The sequence below is a fragment of the Heteronotia binoei genome, chromosome 17, assembly GCF_032191835.1.
Source record: "Heteronotia binoei isolate CCM8104 ecotype False Entrance Well chromosome 17, APGP_CSIRO_Hbin_v1, whole genome shotgun sequence".
NCBI classification, from domain to species: Eukaryota; Metazoa; Chordata; class Lepidosauria; order Squamata; family Gekkonidae; genus Heteronotia; species Heteronotia binoei.
In genome coordinates this window covers 51,591,798-51,615,780 of record NC_083239.1, presented here as the reverse complement: position 1 = coordinate 51,615,780, position 23,983 = coordinate 51,591,798, and the positions used below count along the sequence as shown (strand labels likewise).

The following is a 23,983-nucleotide window of genomic DNA, read 5'->3' as shown; positions in this document are numbered from 1 at the left end:
TCAGGACGCAGATTGTCCGTTTGTGGGAAGGCAGCCCAATCAAAGTGTCAGGGACTGGAGCCGGAAGCCTTGGAGTTCCCCCCACCCCTCAGCTCTCCAAAGGCAGCGGTGGAGAGTCATTAAAGCAGGAAAGCTTTAGGATTCGGCGTCCCTCCTTTTACAGGGCTGTTCCTGAGTGCGGAAAAACAAAAATAACGGGGACAAATCCCTTCTTCCAAACTACCAGCCTATCCTTTCACTTCCGTCAGCTCCTGCAACCCAGCAAGCTCTCTCTCACTCTCCAGCATAGCAACAGCTCCTCAAAGACCTGCATTCCTGCAAAAGCAAAGGGCAAATTCACACAGTTAGTCGCAAGCTGGCCTGGTGCCCTCAGAACTGGGGGGGGGGGGGGCGGGAAACGGTGTCAGTTCTGCCCTGCCTGGTGACAGAGCCCATGATTTTCAGCAGGACGCCGGGCGCAACAAGTCCCACGGCACAGAAATCCGACGGAGCGATGGAACGACACACCCACCCGGGCACAGTTGGCACTGCCAAGGCTGCACACATACGCGTACAGGCAGCTGGCACCGGCACCCAGCTCCGCCCGCTCCCACCAAGTTCCGAAACTTCTCTGCGGAGCTGGAAAGCCGCACGCCAAAACTCTCGCGCGCCAGGCTCTGCGTTGTGCCAAGCTATCCTCGCTACCTGGGCACACGCAAAAAAAAAAAAGAAAGATTTAATTAGATAGAACGCCATCACCCTGATTCTCCCTGACCTAATTCCGAGGTGATCTCCACGGATTTGACCTACATCTGAAAGGGATCTCGGATGGCTCCAGATCGCGGGCGCCGGCGGGCGAGTTCTGCACCACAACCTTGAACTTCGACCAGTTTTGAAAGCCCTTCGAAACTTCAAACCCGGGGAGAGGTCTTCGACCAGCAGAGATCTCTCTGCCTTACCCCACCCCCCACACACACTTTGCCGGGAGATCCCAGCACCTGTTTGGGTCCACAGTCTTCAGTGCGATACCAAAAACGCTCCTGTGGTTTCATCATCCTACAAACCTTTTAGGGAACCAGCCCTACGTGCCCATCCCAGCTGGCAACCGCCCTTCACTATAATATTTCCCACAGGGTTCCTATTTTTCTGTGTCCCTGCCCCCCCCCTCCATTTTCCTTTCCTGCACCATGTAAAGACTTCCTCTAGAGCCACTCTTCTTGAAACCTGGCTCCTATGCAAACAGGGGCGCACTATGTATCGTAGTGGCGTGCCCCCACCCCCTCAAAATCTGGGTGTTTTCTTTCATCCAGAAAAGGAACTTGGAGAAAAAGACCCCTAAAGTTGAGGAGCTTGGGGGAACGCAAAATTATTTTTCTTCCTCCCCCCCACCCCCACCATCACCACTGTCTTTTGCAGGGGCAGCCCATATCTGGGTTTATTTGCTTGAATTATTTACTTGGGGGGGGTCTCAAAGCCATAAGCAGAAAGGCCAGGAGAGAAGGCTGCGGTGCTGTAAACAAGGTGTGTGTGTGGGGGGGGGGGGGAGAATGAAGAGATCTTTGCAAATACACAGCCCCTCCCCCCCCCCAAAAAATAAAAAAGACACAAATCTCTCTTGCGTTCCCAGTCCGCTTTTGGGTCTGAGCCAGAAGGCAATCCAGCGCCGCTTCTGGCAACCCGCCCCTGGCACTTTCCTTGGGCAGGGAGCAGGGGCTCGGGCGCTGCGGTAATCTACTGGATCCCGGGGCTGGCAAGAGGCCATTCCCCCCCCCCACCCCTACCCCGCCTTTCCTTCCAGCCCTGCCAAGATACTTCACCTGCCTTTTGCAAGGACGGCTTTGCCCGCAGCCAAACCTGCCGCATCTCAGTCGGATTGTTGTGGGGGGGGGGGGTTGTATTTTTTGGGGGGGGGCTCGGATCTGTTTCCAAACAACAAAAGGCGGTCACGTCTCCTTCCGAGCCTCCCCCCTTCCACGCGAACACAACCCGTGAAGCCTCCCACCGTATTGCAAGACCCCCCCCTCCCCAAAAAATAATAATAATTTCCACCTTGCTGCTGAAACAGAGACCCCTGGAAGTTTTTTTTTTCATGCGCTTTCTCCGCACAAATGGAGACGGGGGGGGGGGTGCATCTTGGAAAATAATGTGTGTTGGGGGGGTCAGCGAACCCCAGAAACACAACACGGGGGTTCTCTCCCCCTCCCCGCGCGAGGGCGATCTGCTGACTCTGCAAGTTAACCCCCCCCCGCCCCTTCAAAAGCACCCCGGGGTCAAGGGAGGGGGCGAAAAGGCCAACCCAGAAGACGCATTCCTCTGCAAACCTCCCCCCCCCTTTTCCAAAAACCGAGCTTGCAAATGCCCCCCCCTCCCCTTTGCACCCGAAGGGTTAACCGCGGTGCAAAAAAAGGATTAAAATAAAACGCGTTTTTAATGCAATTGCCCCCGGGGGCGGGGGGGGGGGTTGCACCAAAAAAAAAAGACAAACCCCTCCATCTCCTCCCCCCGCGCGCGCTCTTGCAGCTTACCTTGAAGCATTCGAGCCATTCTCCATGGCTGGCCGTCGGCTTCTCTCTCGCTCGCCCTTCCCTCGCGCCTCTCTGCCCGCCCGCCCGGGTCTCCCAGCGGCGGCTCCCTCCCTCCCCCTCCCCGCGCCCCTCCCCCAGTGGCTCCCCCCCGCCCCTCCGCGCTCTGGCACGCCTCCCGCCGTTGCCAGGCGCAGCCATTGGGCGCCGGGGGTGTCAGTTCGGGATCCGGAGCTGGGGAGCCCCCCCTCCCCTCCCCTCCCCTCCCCGCCCACCCCCTGGCAGGAGCCCAGGCCGCCCCTACTGCGGCTGCGGGGAGGAGCGAGGAGGGGTCGCGGCGGCGGCGCGGGGTTAATCCGGAGTCGCGCCCGAAGTGAATCCGGATTCAGGCGGCGGGGGTTGGGGGTGGTCCGTTTGCGCGCCCGTCAGGAAGGAGGACCCCGCCGCCTGATCGCGACGGGATCCGGATTCACTTCGGGTGTGACTCCGGATTAAGGGCTTTCGAAGCCGCTTTCCGGGCGGGGGGGGGGCTCTCGAGGGTTCGTCGGGAGCCCCCGCCCTCACCACCTCCGGCTTCCTCAGATCCGGAAGGGTTAAGGTGCCCTCCCAAACTTTTTTAATTAATTATTTTTTTTAGAACAAAGCAGGAGTCAAGCGGCACCTTTAAGACCAACCGGGTTTTATTTAGAACGTCAGCTTTCGTGTGCGCTCCTAAGCACGCTTCATCAGACGAGGAATCCAGCTCGTTGGGGAGGGACGGTGGCTCAGTGGTAGAGCATCTGCTTGGGAAGCAGAAGGTCCCAGGTTCAATCCCCGGCATCTCCCAACTAAGAAGGGTCCAGGCAAATAGGCGTGAAAAACCTCAGCTTGTGACCCTGGAGAGCTGCTGCCAGTCTGAGTAGGCAGGACTGACTTTGATGGACCAAGGAGGGTCTGATTCAGTAGAAGGCAGCTTCATATGTTCATAAATAAAAACTGGTTGGTCTTGAAGGTAGGACTTGACTCCTGCTTTGTTCAACTGCTTCAGACCAACACGGCTGCCCGCTTGGATCTCTTTTTTTTACTAGAGGCGAGGGTGGGAATCCTCCAGTAGCCGCAGATGGTTTAGATGCGGAGCCTAGTGCAATCCGTTGCTAGGCGCACCGGGGTTAATCCGGTTTCGCAGTTCGCACGGTTCCGGCAACAGACTGGAAGCGGATTCAGCAGCGAATGCTGAATCCATGCGCAGCGCAGAGGGCGTAGCTGCTCGCAAATGAGTCCCGTTTTGTTCCGTGGGGGCTGACTCCCAGGTAAATCTGTATTGGGTTGCAGTTTTAGACAGGCGAACAGAATTCTTTTGCAGGTCCTTCCTTAGTCAAAGTAATAGCATAAACCAGACTTCCAATCCGGAGCCTTTCCTTACATAGATTTTGATTTCTGCTTTTCTCTAGGGGAGGGGGAGGTCATTTGACAGGCTAACGCGGCAACAGTGCAACGTGCGTTTACTTGAGAGTAAGTCCTTCGTTTGAAATCAGTTCTCAGTAGTCTAAAAGAATGTGACTCCGGATCTTGCCGGGGCTTTACATTAAAAAAAAGTGTAGAATCTTATCCTTAATCCCTATAACAGGATTCCGAAACAACACTGCCCTCTAAAAAGACACAAGAAAAGTGGAAAATCAAGCCGGAGGAAAAGAAAGGGCGTGACTCCGGTTTCTCAGCCAGAAATAGATTCGAATTTCCCATTTCCAGGGCCAAATCTGCAGCTGCTACCTTCCTTTTACTCTATTGGGTGTTCAAGGCTGGAAAGGGATAGCAGTTTCCCTTGGGTGTAAAGTTCCACCACTCCTCACGGTATTTCCCCTAAAAGAATTTCAGACTTAAGTACAATTTACAGGATCGATATCGTTTAGATCGATTTTTTTTTTTTTAAATCCTCCGCGAGAAGCTAGAATGGATTGTGCAAATGCGCCCCCGTGTGGCGAGTGAAAGGTACAAGCGCAATTAATTTATAGTCTGGAATTTTTTTTTTCAGCCTTTGATCTAGAGGGGAGAATTTCATAGGATCACTAATCAGTGAAAAATTGGAACTTTGTAATTTCCGGCAGCAGAAAAGGAAGGAATGATTGGTGGGAGGTCAACTCAGATCTCATTTTTTTTTGATAAAAATTAGCAGCTATCCATCACTGGAAGAGCCCCGTAGCGCAGGGTGATAAAAGCTGCAGTACTGCAGTCTGAGCTCTCTGCTCACGACCTGAGTTCGATCCCGGTGGAAGCTGGGTTCAGGTAGCCGGCTCCAGGTTGACTCAGCCTTCCATCTTTCCGAGGTTGGTAAAATGAGTCCCCAGCTTACTGGGGGGAAAGTGTAGCTGACTGGGGAAGGCAATGGCAAACCATCCCGTAAAAATTCTGCCGCGAAAACATTGTGAAAGCAATGTCAACCCAGAGTCGAAAATGACTGGTGCTTGCACAGGACATATGGACATATGAAGCTGCCTTACACTGAATCAGACCCTGGGTCCATCAAAGTCAGTATTGTCTACTCAGACTGGCAGCGGCTCTCCAGGGTCTCAAGCTGAGGTTTTTCACACCTATTTGCCTGGACCCTTTTTTAGTTGGAGATGCCAGGGATTGAACCTGGGACCTTCTGCTTCCCAAGCAGATGCTCTGCCACTGAGCCACCGTCCCTCCCCTAACAGGGAACTACCTTTACCTTTATCCATCACTGGCAAATATGTAATCTGGTGGATCCTTACGGAAAATTACAAACAAATCTGTAATATTTATATCCTGCCTTCTTCCCCAGTGGAAACCCAGAGCAGCTTATGTCGTTCTCCTCTCATCTGTTTTATCCTCACAACATCCCTGTGAGGTAGGTCAGGCTGAGAAAGTGACTGGCCCAAAGTCAACCAGCAAGCTTCCATGGCAGTGTGGGGAATTCGAACCTGGCTCTCCCACATCCTAGCCCCACACTTTAACTACTACCCCATACCAGGTATTTTATGGCCTTGCCCCCAGTCTGGTGTGGTGGTTAAGCGCGCTGACTCTCAACCTGGGAGAGCCAGGTTTGATCCCCCACTCCGCCACATGCACCTGCTGGAATGACCTTGGGTCAGTCATAACTCCGTCAGAGGCTGTTCTGGAAAGAGCAGTTTCTGTCAGAGCTCTCTCAGCCCCACCCACTTCACAGGGTGTCTGTTGTGGGGAGGGGAAGGGAAAGGAGATTGTAAGGCGCTCTGAGACTCTTTGGGGTAGTGAAGGGTGGGGTGTAAATCCAATCTCCTCCTCTTATTTGTGGGACCTTCTCTTCCTGCAAATGGGAACATCAACAGACTGTCTAGCACTCTAGGCTAGGCTAACTTCTGGCGCCCTCCTGCGCTGAAAATGTCACTGAGTCACATGGGAGGCGCTGCAGAAGTCCAGTGCCTTAGGCAATCGCATAGTTTTCCTAGCAGCAGGGCCTTCTCTGTTGTGGCCCCCATCTTGTGGAATGGCCCTGCCTGAGGAGACCAGGAAGGCTCCCAATGCCCTGGCCTCCTGCAAACTGTGCAAAACAGAACGGTTCCAGAGGCAATAGGGTTGCACTGAACAAAACGGTTTTACAAACTTGCTTGGCTAAATGATTAAGGTCTCTAGTCTAGACTGCTGCGTAGAGCGACTGCATTTAGGATCCTATTAAGAACATAAGAGAAGCCATGTTGGATCAGGCCAGTGGCCCCTCCAGTCCAACACTCTGTGTCACATCAGAACATAAGAGAAGCCATGTTGGATCAGGCCAGTGGCCCCTCCAGTCCAACACTCTGTGTCACATAAGAACATAAGAGAAGCCATGTTGGATCAGGCCAGTGGCCGCTCCAGTCCAACACTCTGTGTCACATCAGAACATAAGAGAAGCCATGTTGGATCAGGCCAATGGCTCATCCAGTCCAACACTCTGTGTCACATAAGAACATAAGAAGCCCTGTTGGATCGGGCCAATGGCCCCTCCAGTCCAATACTCTGTGTCACATAAGAACATAAGAAAAGCCATGTTGGATCAGGCCAGTGGCCCATCCAGTCCAACACTCTGTGGCACATAAGAACATAAGAGGAGCCCTGTTGGATCAGGCCAATGGCCCATCCAGTCCAATACTCTGTGTCACACAGTGGCAAAAAAAAAAAAGGAGGTTCACAAGTGGGGCTAAAAGCCCTCCCACTGTGCCCCCCCCAAGCACCAAGAATACAGAGCATCACTGCCCCATACAGTTCCAATAATATGCTGTGGCTAATAGCCACTGATGGACCTCTGCTCCATATTTTTATCCAAACTCCTCTTGAAGCTGGTTATGCTTGTAGCTGCCACCACCTCCTGTGGCAGTGAATTCCACATGTTAATCACCCTGGGTGAAGGAGTACTTCCTTTTATCCGTTCTAACCCAACTGCTCAGCAATTTCATTGAATGCCCACGAGTTCTTGGACTGTGAGAAAGGGAGAAAAGGACTTCTTTCTCTACTTCCTCCATCCATAATCTTGTAAACCTCTATCATGTCACCCCGCAGTTGACGTTTCTCCAAGCTAAAGAGCCCCAAGCATTTTAACCTTTCTTCATAGGGAAAGTGTTCCAACCCCAATCAATCTGTGGGTCAATATGTGTTCTGGTCGAGAGAAAGAGATTGAGTTTCTAGATGCTCTCAGTGATTGTGCTACGGAGCAGATGGCCACAGAACCTACCAGGGGTGGTGTGATCCTAGATTTGGTCCTAAGTAATGCCCGAGACCTGTTGAGAGATGTAAAAGTGATTGCACCGCTTGGGATCAGTGACCGTAACATTATTGATATTCATGGAACCTCTGTACCACTGAACGTGTCCTGCGAATGCTGCTGTTATGTTTCAGTTCTTTCTGCGGGTTCCAAGTTTCTGCAGCCCTAATGCCTCGGTTAGCGAATGTTCCCATCTGTCGATTGTACCGGTTTTCTGAATTTGTTAATTTTACTCTTCTGCTATTGGATTTTAACTTTGTGCCACTTTGCATTCTAAGCCCCGCCAGCTATATGTGGCTCTGCTTACTGTACCTCATTCCTCGTCTGAAGAAGCGTGGAGAGCAAGTTTGGTGTAGTGGTTAAGTGTGCAGACTCTTATCTGGGAGAACCGGGTTTGATTCCCCACTCCTCCACTTGCAGCTGCTGGAATGGCCTTGGGTCAGCCATAGCTCTGGCAGAGGTTGTCCTTGAAAGGGCAGCTGCTGTCAGAGCCCTCCCCAGCCCCACCCACCTCACAGGGTGTCTGTTGTGGGGGAGGAAGGGAAAGGAGATTGTGAGCCGCTCTGAGACTCTTCGGAGTGGAGGGTGGGGTATAAATCCAATTTCTTCTTTTAGCCCATGAAAGCTTGCGTTCTGAATAAATGTTGGTTGGTCTTAAAGGTGCCGCTGGACTCCGGCTTTGTTCTTCTGCTTCAGACCAAACACGGCTGCCCGCCCGGATCTGTGTACTGGACTCACCATCTGTGATTTGCCTCAAGTCACTGTGAGGAAAGCAGACTATAAATAACGTGAATAAAACCTGCGTTATATGTTTCATAACGTGGTGCTCCAACCTCAGCTTTGCAGTCTGTAGCTTTCTGAAAATGGAGACCAGGAGGCCTGGCAGATTTTAGGAGATTATATGGCGCAATCGGTAATCCAATTAGATACAGTTTACAATGAGAGTAAAACCAGACCTGGGCTTCAGAATTCTCAAGGGAGAGGGTTGAAAATGAAGATATTGGATTAATATCCCCCCCCTCGACTCTGAATCTCAGAGCAGCTCACAATCTCCTATATCTTCTTCCCCACAACAGACACCCTGTGAGGTGGGTTGGGCTGAGAGGACTCTCACAGCAGCTGCCCTTTCAAGGATGACTCCTAAGAGAGCTGTGGCTGACCCAAGGCCATTCCAGCAGCTGCAAGTGGAGGAGCGGGGAATCAAACCCGGTTCTCCCAGATAAGAGTCTGCCCTTTCAAGGACAACCTCTGCCAGAGCTCTGGCTGACCCAAGGCCATTCCAGCAGCTGCAAGTGGAGGAGTGGGGAATCAAACTTGGTTCTCCCAGATAAGAGTCCACGCACTTAACCACTACACCAAACTGGCTCCTTTCACTGGTTCCTTTCACACTTGATGACTGTCCTTATCTTGGACACCCAGAGGGAACCCACGACCCCCCACCCCTCCTTATCTTGGATACTTGCATAGAAACATTATAGACTGAATTTCCTCCTTTACGGCATCATCTGTCTGCCTGTTTTCAACAGAGGCACTTCATGCAACCCACAAAGTAGAGTTCGGCCCACAACAACATCCGGCGCAATACATCTGAGAGTTTTCAAAGGTGCCCCAATGTCTCTTTTTCTTTTTGGGTGCTCTAGAATTTCAGGTTGCTGGAGATAAACCAGTAAGGAGGTTCATGCAGCCAGGTATAATGGGTTTCTTTTTTTCTTTTCATTTTTTTGGTATCGTCTGTGTGTGTGTGTGTGTGTGTGTTTGCATGCCTGGAAGTCATGGTGATGTCTGGTAGTCCCCTACTGGGGCTAGGACATTCCAAGAAGTGGCTTGCTATTGCCTGCCTCTGCATCTCAGCCCTGGTATTCCTTGGAGGTCTCCCACCAGAGTACTCACCAGGGATGGCCCTGCTCAGCTTCCAAGAGATGATGAAATTGGGCTTCTCTGGGCTATCCAGGCCTGGGCAGTATAATGGATTTCTTGGATGGCCAGGGGTGGAATTCTAGCAGGAGCTCCTTTGCATATTAGGCCACACACCCCCTGATGCAGCCAATCCTCCTGGAGCTTACAGTAGGCCCTGCACGAAGAGCCCTGTAAGCTCTTGGAGGACTGGTTGCATCATGGGGGGTGTGGCCTAATATGCAAAGGAACTCCTGCTAGAATTCCACCCCTGTGTACGGTCGTTGCCAAGTAATCACAGCACATTTATGTGCTTCCTTTGAATGCTGGCATTGTATATCAAGCGTGTTCCCTGTCTCTTTATACTCGATTATATTTAGGTACTATATTTAGTTAGTACTTGGACGGGAGACCACCAAGGCAGCCCAAGGTTGCTATGCAGAGGCAGGCAAGGGGAAACCACCTCTGTTTGCCTCTTTCCTGACCTGCATGGCCCAGGCTAGTGTGAGCTTGTCAACTTGCAGAAGCTAAGCATTTTGACTGAGTACAGACAGACCGATTTCCCACTCGCCTTACACCGCTGTCACACTCCTCTTCTCTGTGGGGGTTCCGTCGGATTTCCCACTACCTGCCCTGGGGCTGCAACTAGCTTCGCCTTTTTCACGCGGCAAACAGAAACCTCTAAAAACCAGTTTCTGTTTGCTGCACGGAAAAGGCGAGGCTGGTTGCAGCCCTGGGGCAGATAGTGTGAAATCCGACGGAACCCCCACAGAGAAGAGGAGCATGAGAGCGGCAGAAGGCTAATGGGGAATCGGTCACAGTCTGCCTGGAAATGTATCTGCTCAGGAACCTCCAGGAACAGTTTGAAAGTTCGTGGGAAGTTGACCCGCCACGGATTTGACCAGCCAAAACTCATCATAAACTTTAGTTCAGGGGTGGGGAACCTTTTTTTCCCGCCAAAGGCCATTTGGATATTTATACGACGGAAGACAACTGCAGATTTATACCCCGCCCTTCTCTCTGAATCAGAGACTCAGAGCGGCTCACAATCTCCTTTATCTTCCTCCCCCCACAACAGACACCCTATGAGGTGGGTGGGGCCGAGAGACCTCTGACAGAAACTGCCCTTTCAAGGACAACTCCTGCGAGAGCTGTGGCTGACCCAAGGCCATCCCAGCAGCTGCAAGTGGAGGAGTGGGGGATCCCAGATAAGAGTCCGCGCACTTCACCACGACACCAACCATCATTCGCGGGCCATACAAAATCATCAACTTAAAAAACAGTACTCTGCCAAGAGAGAACGATTCAGGCCGGGAAAATTAATTGTTTCTCTATTTGAAGTCACGTGGGGAGAGCCTCATTCAGCACATACACACACACACACCGGCCTGCCACCCTAGGCAAATGTCTAGGTCCAGGCATATTAGACCACATCCCTTAATACTAGCATATTGTGTCACACACTCATTAGCATATTAGGCCACACCATCTGGGATAATCACATGCAAACTGAACTGGTAATAGCTGGCTCCCACCCCCCCCACCCCTCCCTCCCTCCCGTCAGCTGCTCCCAGCAGATCTAAAAAGGCACCCACATACCCCAGCAGCTGTCCTTCACCATGCCCATGAAAGAGACGGAGAGTGAGTGAAAGAGAGGCTCAGCTCAGCAATCGCCGAGGGCCAGACCAAGTGATCTTGAGGGCCATAAACAGCCCTCGGGCCTGACGTTCCCCACCCCTGCTTTAGTTCATGAGCCAGTTCATGCCCATCCCGGCTGTTTAGTACGAGGACAGAAGACCACCAAGGAAGTCCAGGGTTGCTATGCAGAGGCAGGCGACAGCCGACCTCCTCTGAACGTCTCTTGCCTCCAAAGCCCCATGAGGGAAGGTTACCATTAGTAACCTGGGATCTCTTTGGAAAGGTGTGTTTCGCAAGGGACTCCCTCCTGCCTTTTGCAACCCAGTCCAGGGGCACCGTGGGCCAGGGCCGCGGATGGCTTCATCTCCTCGCTCCGGGAACTCCTCCCTTCGATCGAGAGCCTTATCAGAATCATTGCAGAGGCTCGGTTTGTGCAATACAGATCTTTATCCGCTTCCCACCGAGGGTTCCGGAGAGGCGGCCCAGAATGCTGGAGCAAGCCCAGGGTTGCCTGAGGTGGCGCCCGCAGTGGCATGGGGCCTGCGGCTCTGCTGTTGCCATCATCGCTGCAGCTCAGGTTTGGAAGAGCTGAGCAGTCCCTGTGTCACCACAGGGGCTACACAGCTCAGCTTGCTCCTTGAGAGCCCACCTGGAATTTTGCGCGGAAGGGATGTGGTTCAGTGGTAGAGTACCTGTACCTACAGGCAACAATTCTGGTCACCGCATCTCAAGATATTCTAGTATTGGAAAAGGTGCAGAAAAGGGCAACTAGAATGATTCAAGGGTTGGCACACTTTCCCTATGAAGAAAGGTTAAAACGCTTGGGGCTCTTGAGCTTGGAGAAACGTCGACTGCGGGGTGACATGATAGAGGTTTACAAGATGATGCATGGGATGGAGAAAGTGAGAAAGAAGTCCTTTTCTCCCTTTCTCACAATACAAGAACTCGTGGGCATTAGATGAAATTGCTGAGCGGTCGGGTTAGAACAGATAAAAGGAAGTCCTTCACCCAAAGGCTGATTAACACATGGAATTCACTGCCTCAGGAGGTGGCGGCGGCTACAAGCATAGACAGCTTCAAGGGGGATTGGATAAGCATATGGAGCAGAGGTTCATCTGTGGCTCTTAACCCCAGCGTATCGTTGGAACTCTCTGTCTGGGGTAGTGATGCTCTGCATTCTTGGTGCTTGTTGGGGGGAGCACAGTGGGAGGGCTTCTAACCCCACTGGTGGGCCTCCTGATGGCACTTGTGTGACACAGAGTGTGAGGCGGGATGGGCCATTGGCCTCATTCAACATGGCTTCTCTTATGTTCTTACGCTTGGCATGCAGAAGGTCCCTGGTTCAGTCCCTGGCATTTCCAGTAAAAAGAAGTGATGTGGAGGACCTCTGCCTGAGGCCCTGGGCGGCCATATGGAGGGGCTACAGCTCAGTGGCAGAGCATCTGCCTTCCATGCAGAAGGTCCTAGGTTCAATCCCCGACCAGAGAGAAAGTGATGGGAATGTCCTCCATTTCAGACTACGGAGAGCTGTTGCCAGTCTGACAAGACAGCAGTCACCTTGATGGATTGGTGGTCTGATTCTATCTAAGGCAGCTTCTCTCCCCTCCCTCAAGGGCTGTAGCAGAGGCTCAGTTGGGTCTTTCCTGGGGACCTGAGAGTCCAGCCTCAGAAGGCAGGTTTTTGGGGAGGGGATGGACTTCAGCGGGACATAATAAGAACATAATATACAAAGAGCCCTGCTGGATCAGACAAGTGGTCCATCTAGTCTAGCCTCCTGTCTCAAACAGGGGCCAACCAGTTCCTCTGGAGGGCCAACAACAGGGCAGAGAGGCCGAGGCCTTCCCCTGAGAAGAACATCAGAAGAGCCCTGCTGGATCAGACCAGGGAGGGTCCACCTAGTCCAGCCTCCTTCAGTAGAGCCCTGCTGGATCAGACCAGGGAGAGTCCATCTAGTCCAGCCTCCTTCAGTAGAGCCCTGCTGGATCAGACCAGGGAGAGTCCATCTAGTCCAGCCTCCTTCAGTAGAGCCCTGCTGGATCAGACCAGGGAGGGTCCATCTAGTCCAGCCTCCTTCAGTAGAGCCCTGCTGGATCAGACCAGGGAGGGTCCATCTAGTCCAGCATCCTTTCTCACATGCTGGCCAACCAGTTCCTCTGGAGGGCCAACATCAGGGCAGAGAGGCCGAGGCCTTCCCCTGAGAAGAACATCAGAAGAGCCCTGCTGGCTCAGACCAGGGAGGGTCCACCTAGTCCAGCCTCCTTCAGTAGAGCCCTGCTGGATCAGACCAGGGAGGGTACATCTAGTCCAGCATCCTTTCTCACATACTGGCCAACCAGTTCCTCTGGAGGGCCAACAACAAGGACAGAGAGGCTGAGGCTTTCCCCTGAGAAGAACATCAGAAGAGCCCTGCTGGATCAGACCAGTGAGGGTCCCTCTAGTCCAGCCTCCTGCCCCACACAGTGGCCAGCAAATTCCTCAGAACGGCAAACAACAGGGCATGGAGGCCGAGGCCTTCATAAGAATGTCAGAAGAGCCCTGCTGGATCAGACCAGTGGTCCATCTAGTCCAGCATCCTGTTTAACACAGTGGCCAACCAGTTCTTCTGGATAGCCAGCAGGGTAGAGAGTCTGAGGCCTTCCCCTAAGAAGAACATGAGAAGAGCTCTGCTGGATCGGAGCAACAGTCCATCTAGTCCAGCATCTTGGCTCACACAGCGGCCATTCACTTCCTCTGGACAGCCAACAACAAGGAATAGAGGCCAAGGACATCTCCTGATGTTGCCAGATGTTTTTCAGCATTCTCGTTTCCCTTGTTTGTAAGTTCCTGTTTCTTCAGGGTGGTAGTGGTGGGGTTCTGTTCCACATGTTTTTCTCCTGCTAGCTGTTGATTTTATATTACACTGCTTTGTGTCAGACATATCTCCCTGTAGGTTTAAACTGCAGGTTTTTATGCCTGACACAAATAGGTGTAATATCAAATCAACCACTAGAGTGTGACAATGGGTGAGCCAGTTTGGTGTAGTAGTTAAGCGTGCGGACTCTTATCTGGAAGAACCGGGTTTGATTCCCCACTTCTCCATTTGCAGCTGCTGGAATGGCCTTGGGTCAGCCATAGCTCTGGCAGAGGTTGTCCTTGAAAGGGCAGACTCTTATCTGGGAGAACCGGGCTTGATTCCCCCACTTCTCCACTTGCAGCTGCTGGAATGGCCTTGCGTCAGCCATAGCTCTGGCAGAGGTTGTCCTTGAAAGGGCAGACTCTTATCTGAAAGAACCGGGTTTGATTCCCCACTCCTCCACTTGCACCTGCTGGAATGGCCTTGGGTCAGCCATAGCTCTGGCAGAACAGTCCTTGAAAGGGCAGACTCTTATCTGGGAGAACCGGGTTTGATTACCCACTTCTCCACATGGAACTTCTGGTGAGACCTTGGGTCAGTCACAATTCTCCCAGAGCTGTTTCTCTCAAGAGCAGTTTTCTTAGAGCTGTTTCAGCCCCACCGTCCTCAATGTAAGGAGGAAAAGGAAAAGGAGATTGTAAACCATTCTGAGACTCCTTTGGGTAGTAAAGGGTGGGGATATAAAGCCTATCTCTTTTTCTTCTAGAACAGGGGTGACAAACTCATTTCTTATGAGGGCCGGGTCTGACATAAATGAGACTTTGTTGGGCCAGGCCATGTGTGTACCTATTTAAGATTAGGTAGCAGAGATATAAACTTTATAAAGGACCCAGACAAACACAATTAAATATATATATAGTTAAATACTTAACACTCATTGATCCTAAAGGTGCTTTCTTTGTATTTCTCCCATGGGATCCAGGGAACTGAGCAAAGGAAGCTCTGCCTTAGGGGTGTGCATTCGGTAAAGATAAAATGTGGGGGGGGGGGGGACACGAAAAATGTCCTTTTCAGTAATTTTAGGTTTTCATAAAGCTGAGTCAGATTCTCTGATTTGACCTGGCAGCTGAATGAAGAATACCAGAGAAAAAGCCCCCCAAAATCGGCTTTTTTTCCTTCAGGAATCAAGAGAATGGCAGGGGGAAGGGGAAGAAGAATATTCTTTCCTTAGCTTCAGGGGAATCTTTCATCTTCTTCTGTCTCTACAATTAGAACCATTAAGAGGTGAAGATTCTTCTCAATGTGTTCTTCAATCACTCAGCCATCAAGTTAACAACTGTTTTATCAGTGTGAACTCAATCAGGGCAATGGGGAGAGCGGAGGGATTTGTTGCAGCAAGTTATTTTACTGCAAATAAGAATAAATGCTCTAGAATGGTTAATATTTATAATTTCACATATACTCAGGAATGGATTAGCAAAGGAATGGACTTCTGAAATAAACCAGTAGCTAAAAACAAGGCTAGTATGTAATTTATCTAATTTATCATGCCTTTGTGTTTCCTTTAATTATACAATATAGTTAAATTGCTTTCCTTTGTAAGACCTAGCAGGGGGTGGGGAGGGCGGGAAGGGGGGGTGGGGAGGGAGAGATGGACAATCTGGCCAATTAGGGCCAAAGAAGTGCATGCCAGTCACGGGGGATTTTTCACATTTTAAGAAGAAGAAGAATTGTAGATTTATACCCCGCCCTTCTCTCTGAATCAGAGACTCAGAGTGGCTTACAATCTCCTATGTCTTCTCCCCCCACAACAGACACCCTGTGAGGTGGGTCGGGCTGAGAGAGCTCTGACAGAAGCTGCCCTTTCAAGGACAACTCCTGCAAGAGCTATGGCTGACCCAAGGCCATTCCAGTAGCTGCAAGTGGAGGAGTGGGGAATCAAACCCGGTTCTCCCAGATAAGAGTCTGCCCTTTCAAGGACAACCTCTGCCAGAGCTATGGCTGACCCAAGGCCATTCCAGCAGCTGCAAGTGGAGGAGTGGGGAATCAAACCCGGTTCTCCCAGATAGAGTCCTCGCACTTAACCACTACACCAAACTGGCTCTCACACCAAGCTGGCTCCTGAAAATCTTCTGTGCATGGCCAGAGAGCATTCCCTTGCTGCTGAATTCACTGAACATTTCTGAAGGAATACCCCTAACTCCTGTCCTGTCCCTGGCTGCAGGAAGAAGACATCTCCTGGTTTGCCTGGCAATGCTTAAAAATATTTTCCTGTTAGGTCTTTTTAAATTTGCCTAGTGGGTTAAAGGGAGGGCTATTAAGGGGGGGCTACTTTGGGTTGGGGGGAAGGCTGCCGTTGCCTAGGCGTTTTTAAAAAAAGTTTAATTGCTTTGTTGGGGGGCATAGCTTTGACTTCCAGAAGGTTGTTTTTCAGGGGCAAGCTGGATGGTCTGAGAGTTGTTCAGTGGGTGCTTCTGAGTTTTTACAGCTGAGTTAGGGCTATTAGTAGGCTTTTAAAAATAATTAGGGTCTGAGAAAGGAAATTCTTTGGCATAGAGCTTTAGCACTTCCCCTGTAAGTAGGCCAGATAAGGCAGGAGATCTCCAGGCCCCCTCTGGAGGCTGGCAACCTTAATTTAAGCAGTTTTCTCCAGGGGAGCTGATCTCTGCCACCTGGAGGGCACACCAGCCCTCACCTGGAGATTGGCAGCAATGGTTCCCCAGGAAATCTCTCCTACCCAATTTGATCTTTGTCTTGTTGGGTTTTGTTTGGTTTTTTGGCAAAGCCATAGCAGCCTTGCCTTTGCTGGGCACATGCACTGGTTCTGCTGCTGACTGAAAAAAAAACAGTTTTTAGGTAAGAGATTCTCTTATTTGACCTTAATCATTTTTCCCCCCCACAATTGAAACCAATGGAGTTTTTGCAGCCATTGACTTCAATTGGGATAGGGGCATCCTCTTTGGGTGCCCATAGGATTGGACTCCCTGGTCCAATCTTTTTGAAACGTGGGGGTTCTTTTGGAGAGAGGCTCCAGCAGGTACCCAGCAAATTTGGTGCTTCTAGCTCAAACCCCCTCCCCCCCAGCTCATGGAATGTACTCTGAGGGATTTTGCCATTGACTAAAATGGCCCATAGAGTATAATGGAGCCAAAAAAAAATTGGGAATACTGATTTTTTTCAGGTTTTTTTCCCTTTACCTAATATGAGATTCGGCTTTCCAAGGGAATAACGATTTTTTTTTTGTTTAATCAACCCCAAACTGATTTTTAACTTAATTTTTTTTCCCATGCACACCCCTACTCTACCTCTTTCCTTCCTTCCCCAGCGGACTGGGGTGGGGCTTCAGCCAATAGAAGGAAGAGAGGCTTGGCTCAGTAGCTCTGCTGTGCGATTGAGAGTGCCTGGAAAAACAAGGTCTGTTTCTCTTCCTCCCCAAGGGAGGAGCCTCAGCCAATGGAGAAAACAGAGGTTTTGCTCTGTAGCTCCTGTGCAATTGAGCAATCCCGATAAAGCAAGCTGTGATGCAGAAGGAAGCAAGAGAGAGGGAGAAGGAAGCAGATGACAGCCAGTCGACGTTTCTCCAAGCTAAAGAGCCCCAAGTGTTTTAACCTTTCTTCATAGGGAAAGTGTTCCAAACAAGGAAGAAAGGTGGCTAACAAAGTTTTAAATAAATGCGTATCCATAGGCTGAAACTGACAAAGTCAAATTGCATGAAGAGGATCTCAGTTTTATATAGCCTCCCCAATTGCTTATCCTTAATATTTAACATTTAAATGTTAACACTTAACATTCCATGTATTTCGGCAGTTCTGCCTTTCTCTGACTGAGATTATGAAGCAAAGAAAATCCCTTTGAAACAGAGCATTAGCTTCAGAACATTTGCCCCTTGCCTACTTCAACTACCCTGGGTCATTTTGTAGAAAAATAGGTGGTGGGGCTCATCCAGGGATTGTTATGCAGCTGCACTTACTATTCAATGGACAAGGTGGGAAGGAGGAGGTGAAATGCCCAGAAAGGTTCAGGAGCTGTGCTCCTGTGAGTTCCCGCTGAATCTGAGGCCTGCCTGGAATGAATAATAAAACAATCCAGGTGGCAAATCCCAATAGTATTCTTCAATTCACATAGGTAGCCATGTTAGATGGAAGGAGGGAGAGGGAGTTAGAAAGAAAGCAACCTTTAAATGCATTCTCCAAGTTGCCAGAAGAAGAAGATGATATTGGATTTATATCCCACTCTATACTCTGAATCTCAGAGTGGTCACAGTCTCCTTTACCTTCCCCCCCCCCCATACACACAACAGACACCCTGTGAGGTAGGTGGGGCTGAGAGAGCTCTTACCGCAGCTGCCCTTTCAAGAACAACTTCTATGAAAGCACCTAAGGCCATTCCAGCAAGTGCAAGTGGAGGAGTGGGGAATCAAACCCGGTTCTCCCAGATAAGAGTCTGCACACTTAACCACTACACCAAACTGGCTCTCTGCGATTTGAAGAGAAAAATACTTGTATTCAAGCTGGCTAACACATACTTGGAGATCTCAAGAGCCACACAACATGTGTGAAAGAGCCGTAGTTTGGTTACCCCCGGTTTAAACCCAGAATTAAACTTTGTTGGTCTTTAAAAGTACCACTGGACTCAAACTTTGTTCAATAGTACTGTTGGGCAGAGTGTTTATGAAAAAATAAAAAAAAGATGAGAGAGAAAACCAGAGAATGGCGCTGGACCATGTATCTGGCACCTGTCACGGCCCGCTGGTTCTTTCTCCCTGCATAATCCCGTGATTTGCAATCACTCAAGTAGCTGATTTATGGGAATCTGAGGCTGAAGGATCGATTCCATCTGTCCTCGCCAGAGGGCGATGAGGCTGCGGATCGGCTCCCCCTCCTCACTTATCACTTAGCTAATGAGATTGTTGAAAGAAGAACCCTTTTAGGAGAAAACAGTAACCCAACACGGCGGGAGTGGTTCAGCTGAGCGATTGCTCCTCGGGGGTGTCGCGGGGCGAGGGGCGATCGCTGCGGTGAGAAAAATACACCTTTCCGTGGTCAGTGACAAAGATGGCGAATTTATTCTTTTCGCCCTAAGGAGTGGGTCAGGACTTCTCTGGCCTGAGCGAACAAACGAACCGAGTGAAACAATCCACAGGTTGGATGGTGCCCGCAAGAGAGCCAGTTTGGTGCAGTGGTTAAGTGTGCGGACTCTTATCTGGGAGACCTGGGTTTGATTCCCCACTCCTGCACTTGTAGCTGCTGGAATGGCCGCGGGTCAGCCATAGCTCTCGCAGAGCTGTCCTTGAAAGGGCAGCTTCTGTCAGAGCTCTCTCAGCCCCACCCACCTCACAGGGTGTCTGTTGTGTGGGGGGGGGGGGTGGAGAGGTAAAGGAGACTGTGAGCCGATCTGAGATTCTGTGTATAGGGTGGGATATAAATCCAGTATCTTCTTCTTTGAGCCAGTTTGGTGTTGTGCTTAAGTGTGCAGACTCTTATCCGGGAGAACTGGGTTTGATTCCCCACTCCTCCACTTGCACCTGCTGGAATGGCCTTGGGTCAGCCATAGCTCTGGCAGAGGTTGTCCTTGAAAGGGCAGCTGCTGGGAGAGCCCTCTCAGCCCCACCCACCTCACAGGGTGTCTGTTGTAGGAGTGAAAGGTAAAGGAGATTGTGACCTGCTCTGAGACTGTCCTTGAAAGGGCAGCTTCTGGGAAAGCTATCTCAGCCCCACCTGTCTCACAGGGGGTCTGTTGTGGGGGAGGAAGGGAAAGGAGACTGTAGGCCACTCTGAGACTCTGTCCTTGAAAGGGCAGGTTCTGTCAGAGCTCTCTCAGCCCCACCCACCTCACAGGGTGTCTGGTGTGGGGAGAGAAGATATAGGAGATTGTAAGCCTCTCTGAGTCTCTGATACAGAGAGAAGGGCGGGGTATAAGTCTGCAGTCTTCTTCTTCAAGCTACACCGTGTCGTGTGTGCTTGTGTTTAAGTGGGTTCAGGAAATTCTGGTGCCAATCCAAGGTGGAAGAGGCAGTGGGGGAAGACGAAGGATTGGGAAGACCTGGGATCACATCCTTTCTCAGCCACCGTAGGCACCTCTCGCCTCTGTCCTTCCAGCCCACCTCGCAGGGTGGTTGCAAGGATTAAAAGGGATGGAGTTCCACGTGTGCCTGCATTTGCTCACACTTGTCTCCCAGGTGGATGGTCATTTTTTAAAAGCTCCTCAACTCAGGGGATTGCTATGCCCGAGGATAACGCAGGACAAAGTTTATGGCAAAGGTCACTGGTAGCCAGAGTTGCCCGCCTCCAGGTGGCAGAAGAAAACCCCAAAAAGGGTTCCGTGACAATCAGCCTCACAAAGAGAAGAACTATTCAAATTAACTTAGAAAATTTCAACGTTCTATTATCACTCTCATACAAGATAGTCCACAAGTCATACCCTGACACACAAACACCAATACTTTGTGCACAAGAAGGACACACATATGTGAACAGTCCAATTCTGGAAGTATACAAGAGTCCTTCCACTTAAAAGGAATCTCCGGTCTGGTTCCTGAGGAGACCACGTGATGGTAAGAATTCCACAACGTTCAGTTGTCTTGTACAATAGTCTTTAAAAGGTCAAGGTAGTCCCCTGTGCAAGCACCAGTTGTTTCCGACTCTGGGGAGACGTTGCTTTCACAACGTTTTCACGGCAGACTTTTTATGGGGTGGTTTGCCATTGCCTTCCCCAGTCATCTACACTTCCCCCCCAGCGAGCTGGGGACTCATTTCACTGACCTCGGAAGGATGGAAGGCTGAGTCCACCTTGGGCCGGCTACCTGAACCCAGCTTCCGCCGGAATCGAACTCAGGTTGTGAGCAGAGAGTTCAGACCACAGTACTGCAGTACTGCTGCTTTACCACTCTGTGCCACGAGGCTGCTAAGGAAAGGTCCCCTGTGCAAGCACCAGTCGTTTCCGACTCTGGGGTGACGTTGCTTTCACAACGTTTTCGCGGCAGACTTTTTACGGGGTGGTTTGCCATTACCTTCCCCAGTCTTCTGCGCTTTCCCCCCAACAAGCTGGGTACTCCTTTTACCGACCTCGGAAGGATGGAAGGCTGAGTCAACCTGGAGCCAGCTACCTCAACCAGTTTCCGCTAGGATTGAACTCAGGTCGTGAGCAGAGGACTCCGACTGCAGTACTGCAGCTTTACCATTCTGCGCCACTTGGAACACAGCAAACACAGCGACGAGGTAGTACTTTTATCTTCCCTCATTTCGATAGAAGTTTTGACCAGCTTTCTGATAATACCAGAGCATGGCAAAATTCCACAATTTTTGGCACACAATTAAGTTTCAGTTTACAAGTCTTAATTGTGTGCCAAATATTGTGGACCTCGTCGCTGTGTTTGCTGTGTTCCAGCAAAGGACTCTTCTTGTATATTTCCAGGATTGGACTTCAGATATGCATTCTGCCCAAAGTAGAGAGCCCCATGGTGCAGAGTGTTAAAGCTGCAGTACTGCAGTCCTAAGCTCTGTTCACGACCTGAGTTCAATCCCCGGCGGAAGCTGGGTTTTCAGGTAGCTGGCTCGAGGTTGACTCAGCCTTCCATCCTTCCGAGGTCGGTAAAATGAGTCCCCAGCTTGCTGGGGGGGAAGTGTAGATGACTGGGGAAGGCAATGGCAAACCACCCCGTAAAAAGTCTGCCGTGAAAACATTGTGAAAGCGACGTCACCCCAGAGTCAGAAACAACTGGTGCTTGCACAGGGGACCTTTTCCTTGAAGAGCCCCATGGCTCAGAGTGGTAAAGCTGCAGTACTGCAGTCCTAAGCTCTGCTCACGACCTGAGTTCAATCCCGACAGAAGCTGGTTTCAGGTAGCCGGCTCCAGGTTGACTCAGCCTTCCATCCTTCCGAGATCGGTCAAATGAGTCCCCAGCTTGCTGGGGGGGGGGGGGGGGAAGCGTAGATGACTGGGGAAGGCAATGGCAAACCACCCCGTAAAAAGTCTGCCGTGAAAACGTGAAAGCAATGTCACCCAGAGTCGGAAACGACTGGTGTTTGCACGGGGGACCTTTCCTTTTTCCTGCACACAAAGTATTGGTGTTTTTGTGTGACTTGTGGACTATCTTGTATGAGAGTGATAACAGAATGTTGAAATTTTCTAAGTTAATTTGAATAGTGTTTCTCTTTGTGAGGCTGGCTGCCACGGAACCCTTTGGGGGTTTTTCTTTTGCTGCTCTTGACCGTGATTCTCTGTTCGGGTTACAGAACCTCCAGGTGGCATCTGGAGATCTCCTACTGCCCCGGTTGATCTCTGGAGGGTCAAGATCAGAAACCAGCTATTTCGGAGGGTATACTCAATGGCCTCGTACCCTGCTGAGAGCTCTCCCCTCCTCAAACCCTTGCCTCTTCAGGCTCCGCCATCCAAAGGATCTTCACTGCATTACTGTGCCGATATGCGAGAAAATATTTTAACAATATGTTGGCTTTAAAAGGCCTCCTGTTAAAACGGCTTTGGCCCGAAACGCTGAAGTGTTACTTTAAAGTTACACATCACCTTCCTCTCTGATATTCTGTAGCTGGCTCCGCCTCCTGCAGCAACCATTTTGTAGTTGCACCACCACCTTATGTCAGAAGTCCAAAGGTGCCCATGGGCTCAGTGAAGTTTGGGACCCCTGCTCTAAAGCTCGATTATGCAGGTCCTGATGTAAGATACACAGCTGTTGGCATGACAATACCATCTCCTTTCCTCCTTGACCGACAAAGGTAAAGGAGTATTACGGCAGGGTTGTCGAATATGCGGCCTGGGGCCTGAATCAGGCCTCGGAGGGCTCCTATCAGGCCCCTGAGCAACTGGCTGTCATTTGCTTCCTTCTCCCTCTCTAGCTTCCTTCTGCATAACAGCTTGCTTTGCAAGGCTTGCTCAATTGCACAGGAGTTAAAGGGCAAAACCTCTGTTTTCTCCATTAACTGAGGCTCCTCCCTTGGGGAGGAAGGAGGGGAGGGAAAGCTTGCTTTGCCAGGCACAGTACAGCCACTGAGCCAAGCCCCTCTTCCTTCTAATGGCTGAGACTCCTCCCCCTTCTCATCCCCTAGAGAAGGAAGGAAAGAGCCAGAGCTTCCTTTGCCCAGTTCCCTGGATCCCAAGGGAGAGATACAAAGAAAGCACTTTTAAGACTAACGAGTTCTAATGTCTTAAGCATGTTTTAGTTTAAGTTTTTTAAAAAAATCTTTAATTGTGTCTGTGTCTTTTATAAAGTTTATATCTCTGCTACCTAATCTTAAATAGGTACACAAGTTCTATGACGTCTGGAGACCAAGTCCTATGAAGGAAGGTTGAAGAAGCTGGGCATATTTAGCCTGGAGAGGAGGCGGCTGAGAGATGATAGGATCACCATCTTCAAGTACTTGAAGGGCTGTCATATAGAGGAGGGTGTGGAATTGTTTTCTGTGCCCCAGAAGAAAGGACCAGAACTAATGGGTTGAAATTAAATCAAAAGAGTTTCCATCTCAACATTAGAAGAAGAAGAAGAAGATATTGGATTTCTATCCCGCCCTCCACTCCGAAGAGTCTCAGAGCGGCTCACAATCTCCTTTACCTTCCTCCCCCACAACAGACACCCTGTGAGGTGGGTCGGGCTGGAGAGGGCTCTCACAACAGCTGCCCTTTCAAGGACACCCTCTGCCAGAGCTATGGCTGACCCAAGGCCATTCTAGCAGGTGTAAGTGGAGGAGTGGGGAATCAAACCCGGTTCTCCCAGATAAGAGTCCGCACACTTAACCACTACACCAAACTGGCTCTCCAGCAAAGGACTCTTAGGAAGAACTTCTTGACCGTTAGAGCGATTTCTCAGTGGAAACGACTCCCTCGGGAGGTGGTAGGCTCTTCTTCCTTGGAGGTTTTTCAACAGAGGCTAGATGGCAACCTGACAGCAATGAAGATCCTGTGAATTTAGGGGGAGGTATTTGTGAGTTTCCTGCATTGTGCAGGGGATTGGACCAGATGACCCTGGAGGTCCCTTCCAACTCTGTGATTCTAGGATTCTATCCTGTGAATTTTGGTGGAGGTATTTGTGTGTTTCCTGCATTGTGCAAGGGGTTGGACTAGATTACCCTGGAGGTCCCTTCCAACTCGATGATTTTATGATTCTATATGGCCTAGTCTAATATGGCCTGCCCCAACAAGGTCTCATTTATGTTAGATCCAGCCCTCACTAGGGCGTCTTCGATATCAGGGTGGCGTGTAGCAGAGGGGTAGGCTCACAGCGGGAGGCCCAGGCCTTTGGAAAGGAAATGAATGCAGGCCAAAGGGGAATTGGGGGAAGGCACTGCAGCTGCCCAGATGTTGAGAGATGAGGAGAATGAGGGAGAGAGGAGGCAGCCACATGTAGAGAGATGGGAAAAGTCTGGCAGGAACTGGACCAGGGATGGCGGG

The 23,983-nt window shown here is 50.6% G+C and overlaps 1 protein-coding gene across 1 annotated transcript in view; it reads right to left on the bottom strand.

Annotated features, from left to right (window-relative positions):
* HIF3A (hypoxia inducible factor 3 subunit alpha) overlaps positions 1 to 2,562 on the bottom strand; it is a 75,132-nt gene extending 72,570 nt beyond the window's left edge. Inside the window, exon 1 of the mRNA XM_060257525.1 lies at positions 2,505 to 2,562. Coding sequence (XP_060113508.1) covers positions 2,505 to 2,530 — 26 coding nt within the window. The 5' untranslated portion in view covers positions 2,531 to 2,562. The remainder of the gene's footprint in view (positions 1 to 2,504) is intronic.
* Between the last annotated feature and the right edge of the window lie 21,421 nt (positions 2,563 to 23,983).